Source organism: Centroberyx affinis, unplaced genomic scaffold (genome assembly GCF_046629955.1).
Source record: "Centroberyx affinis isolate AG114_WGS23_722 - 3 ecotype Tasmania unplaced genomic scaffold, CSIRO-AGI_Caff_v1 ptg003233l_1, whole genome shotgun sequence".
Taxonomy (NCBI): domain Eukaryota; kingdom Metazoa; phylum Chordata; class Actinopteri; order Beryciformes; family Berycidae; genus Centroberyx; species Centroberyx affinis.
The window spans coordinates 53,249-75,317 of NW_027281266.1; the positions used below are offsets into that span (position 1 = coordinate 53,249).

Below are 22,069 nucleotides of genomic sequence, written 5' to 3' on the forward strand. Positions count from 1 at the left end.
CAGCCATCCCAGTGGGGGATGAATGGGCCCACACAATGTTTCTTGTGAGTTCTTCCTCATCTTCACTGAGGTTGGTCTAAGGTTGGTGGTGCTGTGTAGGCTAGGCTAGGCTAGGTAGGTTAGATAGTCTACCTTCCAATATTCTGTCTTGTGTCTCATACTTTGTTTTTTTTTTTCTTTGTGCTTTATTTTGTTTGTACACTGTATTCCATCATTTTGTTTTGTGATTGGTTGTTGATTAGCTAGATCTAGGTAGGCTTGTCTTTGTGAAGTCATTTGAGACGGAGGACTATATAGGCTGAATAAACCCGACTTGATACAGTATTTCTTTCAAATACTTAACATTTAATTCAGTCTTGTGATTTCACCTCCTTCAGAGTCACTTTATTATTATGAAAACATGATGATAATCTTTTGTCTGACCTCTTTAATTTGTAGCCCATAGATAACAGCATTCATGGCAGGGGAGACCACATGGAACATAATGGCTGCTAGTTTCCTTTGGTCTGATAACTGAGGGAAACGGTGCAGGATGATAATGACGGTTCCTGACACAATCATGATCATATACACGGTTAGGTGGGTGGCGCAGGTCTGCAGCGCTCGACTGTTTAACACCTTGCTCTTATTGTTCAGGCACACCATGGCGATCTTCAGGTAGGTGAATATTGTGCTCCCGATGGAAAGGGCTAAGACAACCATCATCATGGCGAGGCCGTAGATATTATTTATCACAATACTTTCGCAGGAGAGCTTGAACAAGGAGGCGTTGTCACAGAAGGGGTTTAATATGACCCACCTGCACCTTGACAGACGGACACTGAGAGCTATGAGGGTGCCCACTAAGACTAAGCTCACCCTCCAATTAAAAACAGTCAGTCTCAGCACCATGTTGTTGTGTGATAATGAACACAGAATGCTTGAATGGCACACTCTATATAGGAAATGTACCGGCCTTTTCTTGCTGTAAAAATTTCACTCAGCAAACGAGGAATAATGGCTGTGGCCCCAAAAACATCATTAATACTCAAGTTGCAGAGGAGCAGATACATGGGCTGGTGGAGGCTCCTGTCCCTCGAGATCAGGACCACCAGGCCGATGTTGGACACTACGATGAAGATGTAGATGATTAGGAGGAAGATGAAGGCAGGAAAAGAGGACTGTGGAGTGAACATTAACCTCTCCAGGAGAAGGATATGCTCATTGAATGTCTGGTTCTCCATATTGCAGAGTTCATAAAACCTGGTGAAGATTGGAGGTAGTTACACAGTTGATATTTTAATATCTTTAGATTTTTACATACACATATTGATTCTTTTTTATACTTTACAATGTTATGTTTGTAAATACTTTTATTCATGTATGTAGCACATATTTCATACTTGGTAATGCATATTCATGTAAGCAATAATAACTGTTAGTATCAACTGTAAGTAACATCTGTAAATATATCCATAAGTAATCCATATTCTTTCCCATATGTCCCAGTCGTAGTCTACTCACCTGTGTGGAATTGTCAGCTATGTTTATATGTTTATGTAACTCCACAATGGTTTATATTCTATTTTATTACTTAAGTTATATTCCATTTTGTGCTTATATTCAATTTTTCTTTTTTCCCACGGCAGCCGAGGGCATCACAAGGCAAATTCAGGTCAGTCAGTCAGTCAGTCAGTCAGGTAACGCTTAGTGAGATGATGTGCTTCGTCAGATGGCCTCTAGAGGGCGTTTTTGACTGTGAGATGCAGTGTTTCCCATACAGAGGTACAAAATCAAAAGTTGGTCAGTGTATAGAAATGGATCTAAATGGATCTCTAATGCTCCTGATGTTGCATCACATCCTGTCTGTAATTTGGAGATGTACAGACAGCAGACCAGCAGACTGAACTCAGTCCACAGAGTCTCCTGGTGTGAAAACTAAAGTGAAACTTAACATTCCACAGTCAGTAACAGGGATTTGCAGACAGTAACTCGTCTTCGCTGCCATAGACTTTAACGGTAGGTGACTTTAACGTTACCTTGTGGTATTTAAGTAACGTAAGTGGAATTAGGTAATTTAACTGTCGCAGTGCTTCAGTGCAGAGAACTGAACACACGCTGTGGGTCTGTACAGGATCTGTGCTTGTTCCCTATGTTACACCCTATCCTGTCCTATTACTTTTGCTGCTGCAACAGCCCAATGTCACCACAAGGATCAATAAAGTTACATAAAAAGAATCAATGATAATCCATAGTGCAAGCACTTAGTTTGTAAGCGGTTGCCTGTACTCAGACAGTCAATGCGTTATCCTTGCATTAAATGTCTATTAAAAAGAATGGTGTTGCACTCGAGAGCAAGTGCAACACCATCATACTATAAAACAAGGAATCTCTGTCTGTCTGTCTGTCAGTGAGTGTGTGTGTCCTTCGCATATCTCGAGAACCGTTCGTCCGATCTACTTCACACTTGGCGGGTGTATTGCTGGGGACCCAAGGACGTGCAGTGTCAGATTGGACACGCGACACGTTCAATATTAATAATCTTTGAATAAACAAGTGAACAGCGCTCTGTGCAGCAGTGGGGCTCAAAGCAAGCGACTGGAAGCGCAGTGTCGAGTGTGAAGTTGTTTGGATGAGCGGTTCTCCAGAAAGCTGCAAGCAGCAATACTGGAGGCCAAGCAATCAGCATAGAGGCATGTCCACTACAGTGGTGGTCGGCACACACAGGTGCCCATGGTAAGCTGGCCCATATTGCACAAAGGTACTTGGCTATACCTGCCTCAACAGTGCCATGTGAGAGACTGTTTTCTTTGGCAGGCCACATTGTGCAGAAGAAGAGGTCAGCTCTGTCATCTGAAAATGTCAACAAGCTAGTCTGCCTGAGCAACTGGTTAAAAGAAAAGTAGACTTTATGAACTGGTTGACTGGAGTCATGTCACACAAGTTCACACTGTTTCAAATAATCTTATTCAACTAAGAGTGTGAAAAGGGACTGTTCAAAGACACTATGGCATTCAGTTTCTTAAATAGGCCTACTCACTGTAGCATTCATTTGGGTGAGATGTTACTTTGCAAACAATTTACAGGCGAGCTGTTTACATTCACTTTGTAGCAGACGTTACTTTGTAACTGTTCTTTATGTGGTTGTCTGCTAATTAAGCACTCCCTGAGACTTTTTTAAATTAAGAGATTCTAATTCTAATTCAGAAATCATCAAAACTAAACTGAGATGTTATAATAAAGTAAAAAAAAACAACTGATTCCTCTAACCAGTTTGTCATGCATTTCTTTATTCCAACACCCCACATGTATTTGTTTTATCTCCCCCAAAAAATACAAGTAAATACTAGTATTTTAAACTTGTGATTAATCATGATTAATCACAGCCTATTATTGTGATTAACTCGATTACATTTTTTAATCGATTGACAGCACTCATTTTTGACATCTGTTCCTTATTTTATATCAAAAAGAAAACTGTTCACATTCCTACCCTACTTCTTTATGAGGCTTTAGGGATATTACCCTTTTTTACTTTTTATGCCACATCACTATGAATTCCACAAGTAGAGAGATGAGATGAAGCTCAACTTATTGACCTCTGTTTCTGAAAATTCACTATTTCTCTGAATACTGAATACTTTTTGTGCAGTGAATCTGCCAGTTCAATGATACTTTTTCCCATGAATTCACTAGAACCTTTTGGGCACACACACACACACACACACACACACCTACCTGTTAATACTTTCTATCTTCTCACTTCAGAATGGAAATACAAGGCTTGTAAAATAAATCGCAGTAGTCCAATTTTAATATCAAACAGACACTCTGGTGTCTCTGAGATCGTTTAATGTTGTGCATAAAATATTGCAACAGTTGTGAAGGCATCAACTTCATTTGAGGTGATTTTGAACCACTATTTCATTTCATGTGTTTAGCAAAAGCAAAATAATTCTATGCAACAGTTTAATGATCTCGGAAATCCACAAGTTTCTGTGTTTGGAATTAAAGATTATTTTAATTTCCGTTGGTTTTCACCGGCTGCTGCGGCCATTGAGAAAAGTCTTGTTGATTTTCTGGTGGAACCTCTGAGCTGGATTGCAAAACGGTTCAATTATTCATCTGGTTTTAATTTGATTTAATTTTGTAGCACTAGTTATAGCATTAGAGTGACTGGTAATTACTGAGTAATATACAATTAAAAAAAGTTAATTACTTGTATATTAGTCAGTAATGACCAGTGACTCTAATGCTATCCTACTATAAAATGAGGAAAACTCTGTCCGTCTGTCTGCATCCATTTTGCTCCTCAATGGTTTGGCCAATCAATCTGAAACTGCACATGGGCATTGAGCATTGGCATAGGCAGGGACTGACAAAGCTGATTTTTCCATTTTCCCAAATTTACTCTGTTTATGCACATTTTTGGCAAGGCTGCGCAGAGTTGTGGTGCGCGCGTCCCTGGGTATGGACTAAAAAACTAGTTATTACCTCCGCCAAGGAGGTTATGTTTTCGGTGCCGTTTGTCTGTTAGCAGGATTACAGAAAAACTACTGGCCCGATTTTCATGAAACTTGGTGGAAGGGTGTAGCATGGGCCAAGGAAGAACCCATAAAATTTTGGAGCGGATCTGGATCCGACTCACGAACAAGCAATAACAGCACAAACCTTGGCGGAGGTCTGTGCTCTCCGAGTGCCCTTCTAGTTACATCTGTTTTACTTCACTAAATACTTAATGGCATGTAATTTAAAGGGTTACTGACAAATCCATGTACATTTTGAAAACATCAAAAATTAATAAGGTACATACAACCTGGTGGTTGAGAAAACACTGCAATCATGATATACTGGCTCATTCTCTCCTCTGACAGAACACTGAATGATGCTTTTCAACACTCAAATATGTGCCAAAAATGTTTTGTCTGTTATGTAATAAATAGTGCTTTAACAAAGTTAAATGAACAATATTAATATTGAGGCATGACCTGCACTGCTTCAAGTTGATTTAACAGTTAAGGAAGTATTTACAGTTATAAAATAATAATATCAGAACAATTACATAGAACTGGTTAGATAATAAAATCTAACTAATCATACCAGTATGTTTATTTTGAGTTCTGAGATTAATCTCAGAATTCTGAGATTCTGACTTTATTCTGACTTTTACTTTACTTTGACGTTACTTAATCTCAGAACTCAAATTTGTCACATGTGGCCCTAATCCTCTTCCGTACCAATATTATACTGCTTCAGCTTGCAGTATTCAAGAACAAGAATACAAGAATGGAAATTAATTGACACGAAAAGCTGCTATGGACCTTTCAGTTCCACATAACAGACATTTTAGCACCATAAGCAACTCAACTGCAGAAAATAACTTCAATTCACATTTAAAATTTTTGTCAATTTTTGCAATCAGATACATGACCAGTTTAACTGCCTATACGTATATTTTGTAACCCATATTATTTGTACATAATTTGTTTTGATGCGTGTGTTAAAGTACTCTGTGTGTGAGCGCCTGTGTTTGTGTGTGTGTGTGTGTGTGTGTGTGCGCGCGCACGCTCCTTACCTTGTTTGATACAAGCCACCCTCCACTGCAGACCAGAGGTGAGTTAACTAAGGTATTAATTTATACATTATTTAATAGTTTATAAAGATGACTATTAAATAATGTATAAATTAATACCTTAGTTAACATGAACACCATTAGTAAATGATGATGATGTTGATTACCCTTGAAAGCTGGCATGATGCAATGTGCGCTAGAGTTAAAAGGCATTTCACTCACCTTTTAAAACTGTTAATATAAACACCATTAGTAAATTATTACCAGACACATTAGTTAACCCTTAATTAATAAGGGTTAGTTAATGCTTATTAAGCATTAACTAACCCTTAATTAATGTACCCTTATTGTAAAATGTTACCCTTTTACTTTTGGATGTATTCGTTTTTTTCCTCTTAAGTTTCCTCTTAAGAGTTAAGTTTCCTCTTAAGTCCTCTTAAGTTTAGCGCTGACATCTGCACAGGATGTCAGCGCTAAAAGAGCGCAAGTGGTAAAGTGAGGTAGAAATCTGTGTTTATGTATAGGGTGAATACCTACCACCACAGTATCAGCACTACCGCCATGGTAACACTGGCAGTAATTTTTATGAATACACCCTATTATCCGCAGCTTTGGTTGTAGTTTTTTTTATCATTGTTATGCAGATGACACCCAACTTTATATTTCTGTTAAATCCAATGAATTCGTCAGAGTCATTACCTTGCATGATATCCTGAATGCAATTAAGGTGTGGATGGCCATTTCCTCCAACTTAATTCTGATAAAACTGAGGTTGTTGTAGAGAGGTAACGCACACTCATTCCAGCTCTATAGAAAATACTCTTTAATTGATAACATTTCTGCATATCAGCAGCAGCATATCTGCACTTTAACAGCACTCTTACTACTATGTACCCACCTGTACTTTTACTTTGGGGTAACCTGTGGTACAATACAGTACACTGTGATACTTTGTACAATTTAAATTTGGGTATTATGCACACTTTTTCACACTGTTTCACACTTGTTGGAAGTGAGAATTTCTGAGTACACATCATTTGACCATTTGCACTTTTCACTGGTGAAATTTTTGCAACCACAAAGAATGCAGCCTACGATCCTGTACAGCTCAATACTTGGACGAGGGTTAAGGCTTTGATTCCTATTGGGACCACCCATACTAAAAGCATCCAGCAAATGGCGTGTATAGGATCTTGTAAAACACATGAAGAAGAGAGTTAGGGTGTCCAGCTGACTCAGAGGGCTGAGGCGCACACCTTGTGCTTGCAACATCATGGGTTGATGAAGTACAAGGTGTGTGTGTTGGAAATAACACACAAGGAAACGATTTTTAAACTTCATCTGCTCCTACACTAGCCCTCATTTTATTCCCCTCATGAAGACAGTTATAATGGATTCACTTTTCACTTGTACCCAAGATTATGTTCAGCCTCAACCTGTGATTATTTCTCTGACACGTCTGCTTTTTCTCGGTCAGTGGTAGATGAATTCACAAGAGGCTGAGATAGAACAGTTAGCAAAATAAATATTGAAGATGCAGTTTATTAGTATAAATTCCTTTCTATTAATATTCATACTGTGAAGTACGTTCAGTTATGTATATTGCCTCTATTCCTTACTTTGAACAATAAAACTGAGATGGAATTATGATAAAAACATGTCAATATTGTATTTAATACTTCTGGTAAAAGGAGATAATTGCAATGAAGACATTTATGATTTCCAAAAAAGTACTTGAAATGAAGAAACAACAAATGCTGAAAATAAAGGAACAAGATTTTATAAGCAAATAGCCTACCTATTGCATATTTACTTAAAACAGTGTGGTATTAGTAATTGTACTTCTGTGAAATACCAGTCACCAACAAGAGAGAAGTTTGGAGCTTGTAACTTTGCAGTCAGTTTTAAGTATAGCTACTTTGTATCACTAGAAATTACTGACAGGTATCTTACAACAACGTTAGAGGCAGTAATTATTTCTGTAACTTGCTGCATTTTGAAAAAGTACTGCAAACTCATTTCAGCATATCATGCACTTCTTCCAATGAAGCATACATTGCAACTCAATATATCTTTTAGAGTGGATCCTGTGCAAAGTACAAGTATTTACACATTTCCTTCAACTATCTTAATACATTCCAAATTGTCATTTCACAGCCATCAGAGACACCTTATTAATATGAAACACCGCGATAATCTTCTGTCGGATCTCTTTAATTTGCAGCCCATAGATAACAGCGTTCAGGGCGGGGAGGGCGACATGGGCCATAACAGCCACCACTTTCCTGTGGTCAGACAACTGAGGGAAACGGTGCAGGATGACAATGATGAAACCTGACACCAGCAGGATGATGTACACAGCTAGGTGTGTGGCGCAGGTCTGCAGCGCCCGGCTGTTCAGCACCCTGCTCTTACTGCTCACACACACCAAGGCGATCCTCAGGTAGGTGAGCGCTACGCTGCCGATGGAGGAGCCCAGGAGGAGCACCGTGTAGCTGAGGCCATAGATGTGATTGATAAGGAGACTCTGACAGGAGAGCTTGAACACGGAGGCGTTGTCACAGAACGGATGTAAAATAATCCTCCTGCAGAGCGACAGACGGATCGTGAGGCCGAGGAGGATCGCCACCATGACAAAAGCCACTCCCCAAGCCAGAACAGTCAGCCTCAGCACCATCCTGTTGGTCATGATGGTGGCGTACTGCAGCGGGTTGCAGATGGCTACATACCGGTCAAAGGCCATGATCATGAGGACTGTGTGAGAGGTGCTTGCATGAAGATGAACACAGAATGCTTGAATGACACACTCTATGTAATGAATGTACCGGTCTGCGCTCGCTATGAAAATGTCCCTAAGTACATGAGGGACAATAGTTGTGGCCCCCAAAACATCATTAATACTCATATTGCAGAAGAGCAGATACATGGGCTGGTGGAGGCTCCTGTCCCTGAAGATCAGGACCACCAGGCCGATGTTAGACACCAGGATGAAGATGTAGGTGAGGAGGAGGAGGATGAAGGCAGGGAAGGAGGACTGGGGTGTGACCTTTAACCCCTCCAGGAGCAGGACATCCTCACTGAAAGTCTGGTTCTCCATATTTTAGAGAGCTCAATAAACCTATAGTTACATAAAAGCAATATCATAGAACAACAAATTAAATAAAACATCTGTTCAATATTGGGAGATTAAAATATTTAATTGCAAATTTATTGATTATATTTATATTTGTGCTGTAGATTTCTTAATGAAATCATGGAAAATACAGGGTTAGGGTTAGAGTTAGAACAAAAAAGGTAATAATCCCTATTAAATGAGAGTGATGCCAATAATTTATAAAATTTGGACACATTTGATTTTAATTTGAAACAGGGATATAAGGCATTAAATGACAGTGTCTTTGGTATTGTCAGTTCAGCCTAAATGGGAACAAGAAAAAAAACGTGCAGGGTTGCAATAGCAATTAAGGCTTTTGCACTGAATAGCGGTCCTAAACCAGACTGTACCCTCGACTCCTGTTAGCAGCTTTTTAGCGAGCTGCTGGAGCACAAAGCAGGAGGCACTCTGGTGTTCTCTTTCAGCATTCATGTCTCTGCTTTTTGACAAAATATAGCTAAGTTACATTCACATAAATACATGATTTCCAATAGTTGTAATACATGATGATACACTTGTCAAGAGTGTGTGAGTGTCTGTCAGCATTACCTTCTGCGACACGAGCCACCCTCCGCCCCAGACCAGAAGTCAAACAGCAGACACTTTTATTAGGTGAATGAATGGCCGCATTGCATCATGTCAGCTGCAGCGCCGGATGCTGACAGCCCAACTGTGTCCTGGCAACCCAGCATTCTTTGTGTGTCATTCATAATGTGCTACAAAAACACATCAATACATTAACAAAACACTAAATATTTTGGGATTTTGTGTTTGTGTTTTGTATATGTTTTTTTGATATTGTAATATAATAAGCTCACTGATGGGTCAGTTGTCTGGCTACTGCAGATTTCTTAGACACATTCACACTCATGGAAGGCCACAACCAGAGTGTGGACTCTACCAGACGGCTCAGATACGCCTTGTAAGAGTTTAGAGAAATGGATGAATGCTGATTCTTTGGAATAATTGCTATGATGACACAAGAAATACAGTAGCTCCTATAAACTGGGGCCAAACCATTTATTGCTCAAAGGGGGACTATCCTGGAGAGTAGCATTTTCCCAGTATTTGGTATATTTTTTTGTATTCTGAGATATACAGAAGTAACAGTGAAAGTTTGAAATATGTATTCATTACCATTTTGTCATAGTTCCTAACCGCGTAAATCAACTCTTTTTATCAGCCATGTAGACTTTGCTCCAGTGTTTGTGTAGACATTAGATATAAGTGAAATCAAACAATCAGCTATAAGTGAAATCAACCAATCAATTTGTCTATCCTGGCTCTAAGAGCCGCCCCATGGTCCAACTCGGTGTCATAAAATTTCATGAAATGAGCATGTTCTCTGAAACGCAGTGTTGTAAACATGACTTCTGTTCAGATCAGATTCCTCCACCATGAAAGGATTATGTGACAGCAGGAATTGGAAACAACATTTTCAGCTGTTGGTCACATGAAAATGTTAGCTAACACTTCAGTTTAACAGCTAAAACAGTTTGGTTAGGGTTTGGGTGGAAGTTAGGGTCACGCAACTAAAACTATGGTCAATGTTAGGTAACTCAAACAATTCACTTCAGGTAGAAAACTTGTTGCCATGAGTTGGGAATTGAACCTGAGTCTTCCATTGGTGGCCAATTGATTCAATTGGTGAAATATGATTTCATAACTTTCACGTGGATTCATCTCGTCGGTGCAGGTGTTCCTTATTTTCTGCACTCACTGTATATCAAAGTTAATATTATATTAATCTATACAAATTTCTATGCACAACTGTGCTTACAAGGCAAACACCTAGTGGGACTGCAAAAGGACATTCGCCCAGTGTAACCTCAAGAAAAGCAGAGAAAGGCAAAAACAAAATTACGATAAGACTCACCGAGATCAGCAATACCAAGAAATTCCAGATATTTTTTTTCCAAAAATATCTGGAATATAGGCCTATATTAAAATAATGGCAAAACCTTTCTGAATCGGAATACATTTGACAAGGATTTGCGGATCTCTTGGGACTGCACCCCATAGATGATGGGGTTGAGGCTGCCAGGGACAATGTTAAAGAGAATGGCAGAAATCTTCCTATAGTCTGAGTATTGGGGGAAGCGATGGAGGGCAATGAGAATCATTCCACTGACAAGCATGATCAGATACAGGCACAGATGAGTGCTGCAAGTTTTTAAGGCTTTACTGTTCAAAGACTTGTTCTTACTAGTCAGGCAGACAGCCGTGATCTTTGTATAGGTGAGGAGTATACTGCCTATAGAGGTGGTCAGCAAGACTACAGTGAAAGTGAGGCCATAGATGTTATTGATTAACACATTCTCACAGGAGAGTTTAAACAACGAGGGATTGTCACAGTAAGGGTTTGTGATCACAGTTCTGCATCGGTTCAGCCGTATGGTCAGGCCGAGGAGAATAGCCACCAAAACAAAGGCCACCCCCCAGGCAGAAATAGTCAACTTGATCACCATTTTGTTACTCATGATAGTGGTGTAGTGGAAGGGGTTGCAGATGGCCACATATCTGTCAAAAGCCATGATCATGAGTACTGTGTGTGCATTGGTGCCGAACATATGTGTGGTGAAGGCCTGCATCAAACACTCATAGTAGTTGATGAGACGCTCAGAAGGAGGCACCAAGATGTCAGCAATCACCCGGGGAACCAAGAGAGAGTTGCCCATAACATCATTGATTGACAGGTTACAGAAGAGGAAATACATTGGCTGGTGAAGGTTCCTTTCTGTGCATATCAGAACTACAATGCTCACATTGGCAACTAAGATGAATACATAGGCAAGGAGCAGGAAGAAGAAGACAGGGTACTTAGTAGTCTTTGTGACCTTCAACCCCTCAATATGGAGTATGACGCTGTTGTACGTGTAGTTTTCCATCTGATAAAGGGGAGATACATAAAGGAAGAAAGACAATAAAGGACAAAACAGAGAATAATAAGTCCATACTGAAAAAATAGTGATATTGACTATGACACAGGAGCAACTGTAAATCTAAACACAAAAAGAGAAGGGTGTTCAAATTTACATTTGAGAGAGTTAATGGAAAACGGGGGCTGAAGTTTGTGTTTTGTGACCATTTACTGTATTAACAATGCCATTCAGAACTAGAAAATATACAGTACCTTCATACCCAGAAAGCTCTGGGTGCTGGTTACCATCTTTTCCAGTTCATTCTGCATTGAACAGGCCCAGAACTCAAATGTTGTTGATGACAGGTTCAAGTCTTGGTTCTCTAGCTTCTGCTTAAGGGAGAGAGTGGTTCACAGAGATTATTCATTAAAACATTGTAGACTATTAATACATATATAATAATAATAGTACATATATGATTGGAATAATACAATATATGGAAAGCATTTAGAAATTGAGGAGTATTCTGCTCTATATTCCCAAATACTGCCTGTACAAAATTAGTTGATTAACATTTTTTTCTGTGCCCCGTCAGTCTTTCACTGTAACACACAAGTCGAGCTCAAACTGTCTGTTTTGTTTTCCATTATGCCGTGCTGTTACCAGTGGTTCTCAGTATAATTCAAAACAGTGAAAAGATCTATTGGTTGAAAATAATCTAGTAATTAGATAGTTATCACCTTGCCTCCTTCTGGTCCCTCAAACTTCTGTCCTCTCTTTATTGCTGTCTTTGCCGTGACCAACCTACTGTGAATGAGAATCAAGACTTCTTCCTCTGTCTCCATTTTTATAGATATGATTCTATATCTGGGGAAGCATTTGTTCTTGCCTCTGGAGATGTGTGATGCAGCATGAAGTCATGTGTCATGGCAATTGTCAGCAGGTTCTCCAGGTAGCCAAAAATTCTGGTCATGCGTTCAACTTGTTGACTACATTATTGAACTCAATATCAACAAGCCTATGGTAAACTATCCCACCTTTGACCTTTGGCTTATCGTAAGTAAATAAGTAAGTAAGTAAGTAAGGCCAGAATTCACTGGGGGAACCCACCTCCAGAGGTGTCCAGGGGCATGCTCCCCCGGCAGATTTTTTTTTTTTAACAAAATGCTTAATTTTAATGCATTTTTTGAGAGAATTTTAACTTGATTTTAAGTTTAAACAAACACCCACAATGGCTTTCTGGTGTCAAAGTTGCCAGCAAAGTCCAAACCCAGTAGTACAGCTAAAGGCCAGGGTAAGCACAGTGACAAATTGAAGCCATACTGCCCTTTCTGTGACTGTAAAGAGCTTCCTGAACACTTGCCCTGAATTGCACCTCCAAGTCTGAGGCCATGGTTCTGTTACAAGCTTTACTGGTTGATCATCATTCTGCTCCTCCACGTTAAGAGGAGCCAGTTGAGGTAGTTCAGGCACTTGGTAAGGATATCCATCAGGTGCCTCACTTTGGAGGACGTGGCCGACTGTGAGGAGACCTCGGGGTAGACCCAGGACACACTGGATGGACTGCATCTCCCAGCTGGCTTGGGAGCACCTGGGGATCCCCCAGGAGGAGCTGGAGAACATTGCTAGGGAAAATAACATCTGGGCTGCTCTTGCCCTGCGTACCACTGTGACCCTAACCCAGATAAGCAGCTAGAAAATGGATGGATGGATGTCCTGAATTTGCCATCGGAAAAGGACACTGGACATTTTTGCCATGTTGGCTCAGACAGGGCCATCATCCTACCCACAGGAAGCAAGCACCTTAATCTTAATGGGACAATGGAACTCTATACCATTAGGCAGGAATTGAAACCCTTTTTCTACTATGTCAGTGTCTTCCTGGTGTCTCTTACTGGTGACCCCTGCCAGGAATATAGAATAAGCCATGCTTTCACAGCCAGCGGTCCTGCCCAGTGGCAAGACTGTCAAATTTGGCTGTAATTCCTACCTCATCACCCCCATTGAGCCAGTCCAGAGGGCCCTCCCACAGTCCACACCAAACTGGGCTGGGCAGTGAAAGCTAGCCTGTTTCCCACACTAGCCTGTGACTCTCCGGAAGGACTTAGTTACACATGTTGAGAGACTGTGGAAGCTGGACACTCTACAGGAAAAAACACTGAAGTCTTAAGGGCCATTCACATTTCAAAAGAGCAACTCTGGGTGGCACTAATTGAAAACCAATGAAGAATTTGCCTCCGCCTCCGGCTTCTGCATGCAACTACCTGCTCAGTACATGGTAAGTGAAGTGACACCTTTTTAGGTTTATTTTTATAATATATAATATAATGTAATATAATTCATCACAAAAATAATTGTTTTTTTCTGATGGTAGGTGTTGTAGTATAGGGAGCTGTGTGATAGTACAGGCTTTACACCTGACGGTGCTGCTTTAAATTTGACCCCGCCCAGCGATGATGCTTCAGTGTGGATGTTCCGGGGAACACCTGTGAGCGGTGTGTGTTTTTGGTAGCCTCTTGTTCTTGCTTAATAAAAGAGCTATATGCTGCATGATGATACTGTCTCCCTCAACAATATTTATCTAGTGCCAGTGTAAGAGCACGACAGATGTACTACAACTGCTTACTGTAAAGCCGTTGGCTTCACATTGAAAGGTCAGCAACTGGGGGGTTCAAAGTGAGCAAGACACTGAACCCCTACTCACACTGCAAAACTCTGATTAGTAGCAGCAGCAAAAAATGTAAAAATTGCTTCAGCTTCTAAACCTTCACCGGTCTCTTTTTGGAGACATTTCATTTCAGTCCCCGGATGTAAGAGGTCGCTGGCGTGTATGTCGCCGCTTCTCAATCCGAGGCATAATTGTGCTTTTCACTGCAAGTGGGGAATAGGTGTTGACTGACTCCACCACTTCTTATCTTGTCTCAACACTTTCCAGTCCTGTGCTGCTAACAGTTTGAAGGTTGTACACCTCTGGTTTTGTGTACTCACCTTCTCCGCTGACCAGATGTTAGCTGTTAGCCACCGACCAGCTGTTAGCCTCTGCCGACCAGCTGTCCACCGGCATATTCAAACTGTGGATTATCTTCTCTGGTATACCCCGACTGGACTCTTCTCTGCCATGATATCAGGACTATCCCTGACCTCTCTTTTGGTCCCGTCATCCTGCTCTGGCTTCACTGCTGTGCTGCTGCTGTGGTCCGAAGCTGGGTGCCTCCTCCCCGGCTCGCGGCGTCGGTAGCTAGTTGGGGCTCCTCTGCTGCTGAAATGGTGTTCATAAAATACTCCACACTGGAACTCCTGAACCTCTTCAGTCACATCACTCCAGACTGCCTCGCTAACATTGCATCCCTCGGTCTCCTGTGTCACCCCCGCTATATGCACAGGGCCTCCCGATGCAAGTTTATTTACTCGGATCCTGCACTCTCCCTCTGTACTGTCTGACAGGCGTTCCATCGCACGGCGACGACATCATCATAACAAACCACATGTGCGCACTGGCAATCTGAGGCCCCTGGTCTGTGTTGACAGTGTCGTTCCTCCCCTATCGCCTGTCTCAGCATCTATAAACAACACTGCAATGTTCATGCTGCTGAATACTCGCTCCCTAAACAACAAAGCACTACTCATCCATGACATCATCACGGACAGGAAAATCGACCTTCTATGCCTAACCGAGACATGGCAAAATCAGCAGGACTTTGTGACACTCAATCAAGCCACACTCCCAGGCTATGTGTACCTACAGAAGCCCCGCTCCATGGGTCGTGGTAGTGGGCTGGCTGTTACTGTATACATCGAGCCAACATCCTGGTTAAAGAACTTCCAGTACTCAATGTCACCTCATTTGAGTGTGTTGCTTTCACACTGGCTGGATCTTCACAGCTCCAGGTTGTCCTTATCTACCGCCCCCCTAAAGCATCCACTACCTTCATGTTCGAGCTATCTGAGCTACTCACTTCTGTCTGCTCCATGTCTCCATTTACACTTCTGCTTGGTGACTTCAATATTCATGTGGACTCCAGCAGCTGCACATTTGCCGCTGAATTCTTGTCACTGCTGGACTGCTTCAACATCACACAACATGTTCAAGGTCCCACCCACACCAAAGGTCACACGCTGGATCTGGTGTGCCCCACTGCATATATTGTATTGTATTGTTTTTACCCTTTTTACCGTCTCTTATCAGCCATGATACAATATATAATTTATAAACAAATGATTTTATATTACACAAACGAACGATAAAATAACATAAATTATAGCATCACTAATAATTAGTAAACATTATTAATGATCATTTCATTGTTTGTTAACAGTAAAATAACTATTAACTAAAGTTTAATTAAATATCAATTTACCATTTATTAATGATGGTTATTATAAAGTGTTACCTTGTCATCTAACCTACTCAAGCTTAACAGCAACAAAACAGAGCTTATGGTTGTGGCTCCACAAGGTTGGAGATCTTCTTCTCGACGTGGACAGCTGCTCCATCTGCCCATCCCCAGAAGTCCGCAACCTGGGTGTCATTCTGGACTCCACCCTCTCTTTTCAGTCACACATCAAATTCATCAGCAAATCCGCTTTCTACCACCTCAAAAACATTTCCAGACTTCAGCCATCACTCTCTGACTCCGTGGCAGAGACCCTCATCCATGCCTTCATTACCTCCCGTCTGGATTACTGCAGTTGAGTCCTGTTCGGGGTACCCAGCAAAGCCCTGGACAGGCTCCAGTATGTGCAGAACTCAGCTGCCAGTGTTCTCACCCACACCAAGCCCTGGCAGCACATCAGATTTTTAAATATGTTAACCAGTTTAATATTCTATATGATTTTCAGTCAGGTTTTAGACAGTCTTACTCAACTGAGACTTGCATGATTTATTTAATCGACTTCATTAAAAAGGAAATTGACAGTGGCAAGTATTGTGGAATGGGAATACTCGACCTGCAAAAAGCATTTGACACAGTGAATCATCAGATATTGCTGTATAAACTAAAGGCAATAGGTTTTAATAGGGAGGCCTTGAAATGGATACAGTCATACCTTTCTGGTAGAGTCCAAATGGTAGATGTAGGAGGTATGCTCTCTGAACCCCAAAACCTTACCTGTGGTGTCCCTCAAGGAAGCATAATTGGTCCTTTATTGTTTTTATTGTATATAAATGACATGGAGGCAGCTTGTTCATGTCCTTTATTTTTGTATGCGGATGATTCGGCTTTGTTGGTAACTGGAGAGTGCTTAGAAACAGTTAGAATATCACTTGGTAAAGAGCTCCAAAAAGTTGGTTATGTGACAATAAGTTATCCTTGCACTTAGGCAAATCTGAATGTATTGTTTTTGGAACAAGGCATAATTGAAGGGCCCTAACCAGCTTTTCTGTTGAATGTAATGGAACAAAGATACAGGAAGTGTTCTGTTACTTATCTTGGATGCGAACTGGAACAGTGTATGACTAGTGTATAGTGTATACTAGAGTCTATGGCCCTCTCTGTCATTGGGAAGGTCCATTCAAAGACAAAGTATCTGGCAAGAATATCCAATGCACATGGTATGTGATTAAAAAGAAAAAAAAAACGCTGAACCACTAGCATACCCTCAGAAATACACTTTTCCACTGTGAAAGCCTAATTCACTTACCTCAATGATCTTTGAGTTTGAGTTAACTAGACCAATGTGATATCTCTCAGTAATGGATACAGCAACAATAATAATAATATAATCATCCTCACTATATTTGTGAGGCACTTCAAACAAAAATAAAATATAATAAAATATCAAACAAACTGTGAGCGATAACAAAGGGACCACAGAAATATATGCAATGGTGATATAATTGTCCCCCACCAAAGGGGGGACTATGGATCGGTCTCCATCCGTTAGTTCGTTCATTTGTTCGTTTGTTTGTTAGTTTGTTAGTCACACTGTAATGTTGACTTTGTGCCGCTAGGGGGCGGCATTGACAATGAATGGGGACTCAGTCGTAAAGCAGGTCATACAGATAAAGTTATCATACAATGTGGGGGACAATGAATGGGGACTCAGTGGTAAAGCAATACAGTTAAAGTTATCATAGTTATTTTCTAACTTCATCTAGGGAGTTTTTCCTCGCTGCTGTGCTGATGCCTGTTTAGTACTGTGCTGATGCTCTTTGGGGATCAAGACTGGGTCTGTATTTATTTTGTTGTTTATTATTCTGTTATTTCATTCCTATGTTTATGTTCAAACACTTTGTGACATCTTGATGTTAAAAGGGCTTTATAAAATAAACTTGATTGATGTATGTGACATGCTGCTGTATTTATTGTGTTATTGTACAGTTGTTGGACTGTTGTTCTGTTATTGCACTCATCACTGCACTACCATTGTGCCTCAGTGTTGACTACTTATATCATATTACCACTGACCTACTGTGCAATACCATATATCACTTATCATTTAGCATTTATATTATTCATAACACTCACACTCCTGGTGTTGTATGTTATATTGTATATTGTATTATAACTTGTATTGTAGTGTACATTGTGTAATGTACGGATTGTGTTTATTGCGTATTGTAGTTCTTATATTTTGTACTGTATTGAGTAAAAACAGGACAATTAGTTACTACATTTCAAGATATAATTTGGAAGCCTAATTCTGAGGAGAGTAGGCAACAGAAATATATGGTCAATCTGTCCTTTCATTGTCCCATACAAAAATGCTTACACAATTTCACTCATATTTTAAGTACACTCAGCAATCACTGACTGATCCAAGGGTGGAACTACATCACTGGTGGGGGGACAACATGTTTACTATTTGCTTGTTATAACACAAGTCGGCTTGAAAGTCCACTTCTGCAACCACTAGGAACATCATCTAACTGAAACCAAAAAGGCAGCTGACTAGTTAAAGCCAACTCATGAAAATTAAGAAACAGAACAGGAACAGGTCTACTGCTATAGCCAAATAAGAGCAATAACAAGTCATCAGTTAAAAGCAAGTTTATAAAACTTTGTTATATCTCAAATTAACTCCCAGTTTTCTAATTGTATTTCCACAGGTCATTTGCACAGGTACATACAATGCTGCTGCTTCACAATATAAGGAGGGGGCCTCAACAACGTGCGCTTAAGTTGTCTATCACACATTGTTAAGGTTGTATTCTTTTTTTATTATTATTTAAAGTAAAGATGGTAACAAACATGGATAATTCCGAGTGCATTTCCAAATGGCTCAAGCCGATTTTCCTGCGTAGTTTGCGCTATTGAATCACAAGCATTCATGGTTAGAATGCCTGTTTTGTCAATCAAATGTATATCAAACCTTGGAGTGCTATACCTCGTTTCGTTCAGAAAAGGGAGGACTTTCCAGTCAATATAATCTCACAAGCAAGGGGACATATCTGAGAGCATGGCAGGTGAAATACATGGGCTTTACCGATTTGGGAGGCTTCTACGTAAAATATGTAATTTTCTGCCACTAGGGGTCTCTCAATCAAAACAATAACAAAAGACGGAGTTTGATGACGTTGGGAAGTAGTGTGGGATCATGGGAGTTATTGTCTTCATTGTTAAACAACCACCATTGCCGTTTCATTTTTAGGTTAGGATTCCTTCAGTGTTCATTGTTCAGGAGGTTTTTACCGGGAGCCGAATTATCCGCAGAGGTCTCCTCCTCTCCAAAACAAACGGACCCGATAATTGAAACTGGCAAAAACACTGAATAAAGCAGTTTCACGTTTCAAATCAGTGTTTCTCCGACGCTCTTCGGTGGACACAGGACATCAGGAGGGGCTGCGAGCCGAGCTGCCGCTAACATTAGCTCATCATTTTTCTAGGTGCTCAGCTTGTTTTTAGGTTAGGATTCCTTCAGTGTTCATCGTTCACAAGGTTTTTACCGGGAGCCGAATTATCCGCAGAGGCCTCCTCCTCTCTAAAACAAACGGACCCAATAATTAAAACCGGTAAAAATACTGAATAAAGCAGTTTCACGCTAAAAATAAGTGTTTCTCCGACACTCTTCGGCGGACACAGGACGTCCGGGGCGGGGCTGCGAGCCAAGCTGTTTGCTCAGCTTTTATCTCTGATGACGTCCGATGACTAAAATCCTTCATCTGGGGCACGTTCAATCTAAATACGGTGTGCACCGTTTTGCTACGGTTTCCGGGTTGAACGAAACGGTGTGAAACGGTGTGAGGTAACGGGCTTTGAGGTACGTTGTCTCTCGTTTGGTGGGTGTGTCAGAGGTGTTACCCAATCAGCAGCGATGTGTATATAAACCCCGCTGCATTAAAAAGGCAGTGCGCACAATGGATCAACAAAAGTCCTTTACTAATGTGTCTGCTGCAGCTTGGTGTCTACAACAACTGAACTAATTGGAAGACATGTTTGTATCTTTTGCTATTGTTTGTACCATTGTGGAGTGACACTTTCATAAACTTTTCTACTCCACTCTACTCCTCTAAATATATAATGGTAAATATTACAATATCATATCACAACAACAGTGATCAGCAATAATGATAGGCCTCATAATAAAATAATTAGCTCATATAGATCCTAACGCAGTCTTGAAGGTAAGAAGTGGATTATCCTTCACCTGAAATGTTTGTCTTGTCATCCTGAAATGCAAATGAGGCAAATGCTGGATCACTATAATGAGGAAGCACAGTTTCCACAAACCCCTTCAGTCCATTGGGATGTTCTCTGCTGTTCTGGACGGCAAGGGCAGTGACTGTAACATTGAGCGTATTTCGTAGTATTAAACACATATTTAAAGAACGCAAATAATGGCCTCCTCAGCTGCCGTAGTTGCAACGCTTGCGTAACACAACGGTGTTCAACGCACCACCGTTTCCGTTTAAATAAACATTTTGCTACGCTTTGTCAGGGCTGAACGCAGGGCTGGTTAAAAGTTATAGTTAAAAACGACCATGATCTAAAAAGTGACGGTGACTTGAAACAGTAAGAAAGTACTCTGCTGGAAATGTTTTAATGTCCGGCCATCCGGCCGACAGCTGGCGCTTATGGAAAACTCTGTTTGCATAATGTGTATATTTATAGAAATACTATGTACATTTGTATCTTAATTTCTGAATACAAATTTCTTTTAATCTCTATGGACAAATGATTGTATGAACATGCAAATACAATACAGATTAATGTAATAGAGTTCCACCACATGAATCATAAGGAGTTGCAAACCTTTGCACCTTTTCTAAAAACTAAGAAAAATATTTGAAATCATAAAACTATAATAAGGATATTTATGTCAAAAATTTATATGATTTGGTAATGTAATTACAAAAACCCCACTTGTCTTCAAATTAAAATGATGGAAAAACCTTTCTGGACTGGAATACATTTGACATGAATTTGCGGATCTCTTTTGACTGCACCCCGTAAATAATGGGGTTCAGGCTGCCAGGGATGATATGAAACAGAATGGAAGATAGTTTCCTATAGTCTGAGTACAGGGGGAAGCGATGCAGGATGATGATGAGAAATCCACATAAAAACATAATCAGGTATACAAACAGATGGGTGCTACATGTCTTTAGAGCTTTACTGTTCAAAGACTTGTTCTTACTTCTCAGGCAGACAATTGTAATTTTAGCATAAGTGAGAACTATACTGCCTATAGAGGCAGTAAGCAGAACCACACTGAAGGTGAGGCCATAGATGTTATTGATAAAGACACTCTCACAGGAGAGTTTAAACAACGATGCATTGTCACAGAAAGGGTTTGCGATCAGAGTCCTGCATCGGCTCAGCCGTATGGTCAGGCCGAGCAGAATAGCCACCAAAACAAAGGCCACCCCCCAGGCAGAAACAGTTAATTTTATCACCATTTTGTTACTCATGATTGTAGAGTAGCGCAGGGGATTGCAGATGGCCACATATCTGTCAAAGGCCATGATCATGAGTACTGTGTGAGAGGTGGTACCGAACATGTGTGTGGTGAAGGCTTGAACCACACACTCATAATAGCTGATGAGGCGTTCAGAGGGAGGCACCAACATGTCTACAAGCAGCCGGGGCACCGTGATAGAGTTTCCAACAATATCATTGATTGGCAGATTGCAAAAAAGGAGATACATAGGCTGGTGAAGGCTGTTGTCAATGCACACCAGGACTACAATGCCTACATTGGCAAACATAATAAATAGATAGGAAAAAAAGAAAAATAGAAATACAGAGTACTTGGAATCCTCTGTGACCTTTATGCCCTCCAGCTGGAGTGTGAAGCTGTTGTAGGTGTAGTTTTCCATCAATCTGAAATAAGAAACACAAGAGGGAATATGTTATGTCACATGTTAGGAAATGTGTGTATATTTTTTATATATATATATATATATATATATATATATATATATATAGGCTGCCAGGGATGATATATATATATATATATATCTATATATATATAGATATATATATAAGATATACTGATATGATATCAGGTATACTGATATGCTGTATGACAATGTAGCTCCTGTAAGTCTGAACAAAAGACAGG

At 40.4% G+C, this 22,069-nt stretch overlaps 4 protein-coding genes across 4 annotated transcripts; all 4 read right to left on the reverse strand.

Moving 5' to 3' along the window:
- Positions 1-390: 390 nt before the first annotated feature.
- Positions 391-1,223, reverse strand: LOC139660172 (olfactory receptor-like protein COR2). The gene is given in 2 exon segments (XM_071538245.1): positions 391-899; positions 902-1,223. Coding segments are annotated over 2 exon segments (831 nt in total).
- A 6,474-nt stretch (positions 1,224-7,697) lies between these two features.
- On the reverse strand, positions 7,698-8,648 carry LOC139660176 (olfactory receptor 52D1-like). The gene has a single exon (XM_071538249.1). It carries the CDS (start codon positions 8,646-8,648, stop codon positions 7,698-7,700), a length of 951 nt encoding a protein of 316 aa, XP_071394350.1.
- Positions 8,649-10,648: 2,000 nt separating this feature from the next.
- LOC139660178 (olfactory receptor 52N5-like) lies at positions 10,649-11,593 on the reverse strand. The gene has a single exon (XM_071538250.1). It carries the CDS (start codon positions 11,591-11,593, stop codon positions 10,649-10,651), a length of 945 nt encoding a protein of 314 aa, XP_071394351.1.
- A 9,286-nt stretch (positions 11,594-20,879) lies between these two features.
- LOC139660168 (olfactory receptor 8G17-like) lies at positions 20,880-21,848 on the reverse strand. The gene has a single exon (XM_071538240.1). It carries the CDS (start codon positions 21,822-21,824, stop codon positions 20,880-20,882), a length of 945 nt encoding a protein of 314 aa, XP_071394341.1. The 5' UTR covers positions 21,825-21,848.
- Positions 21,849-22,069: the final 221 nt, after the last annotated feature.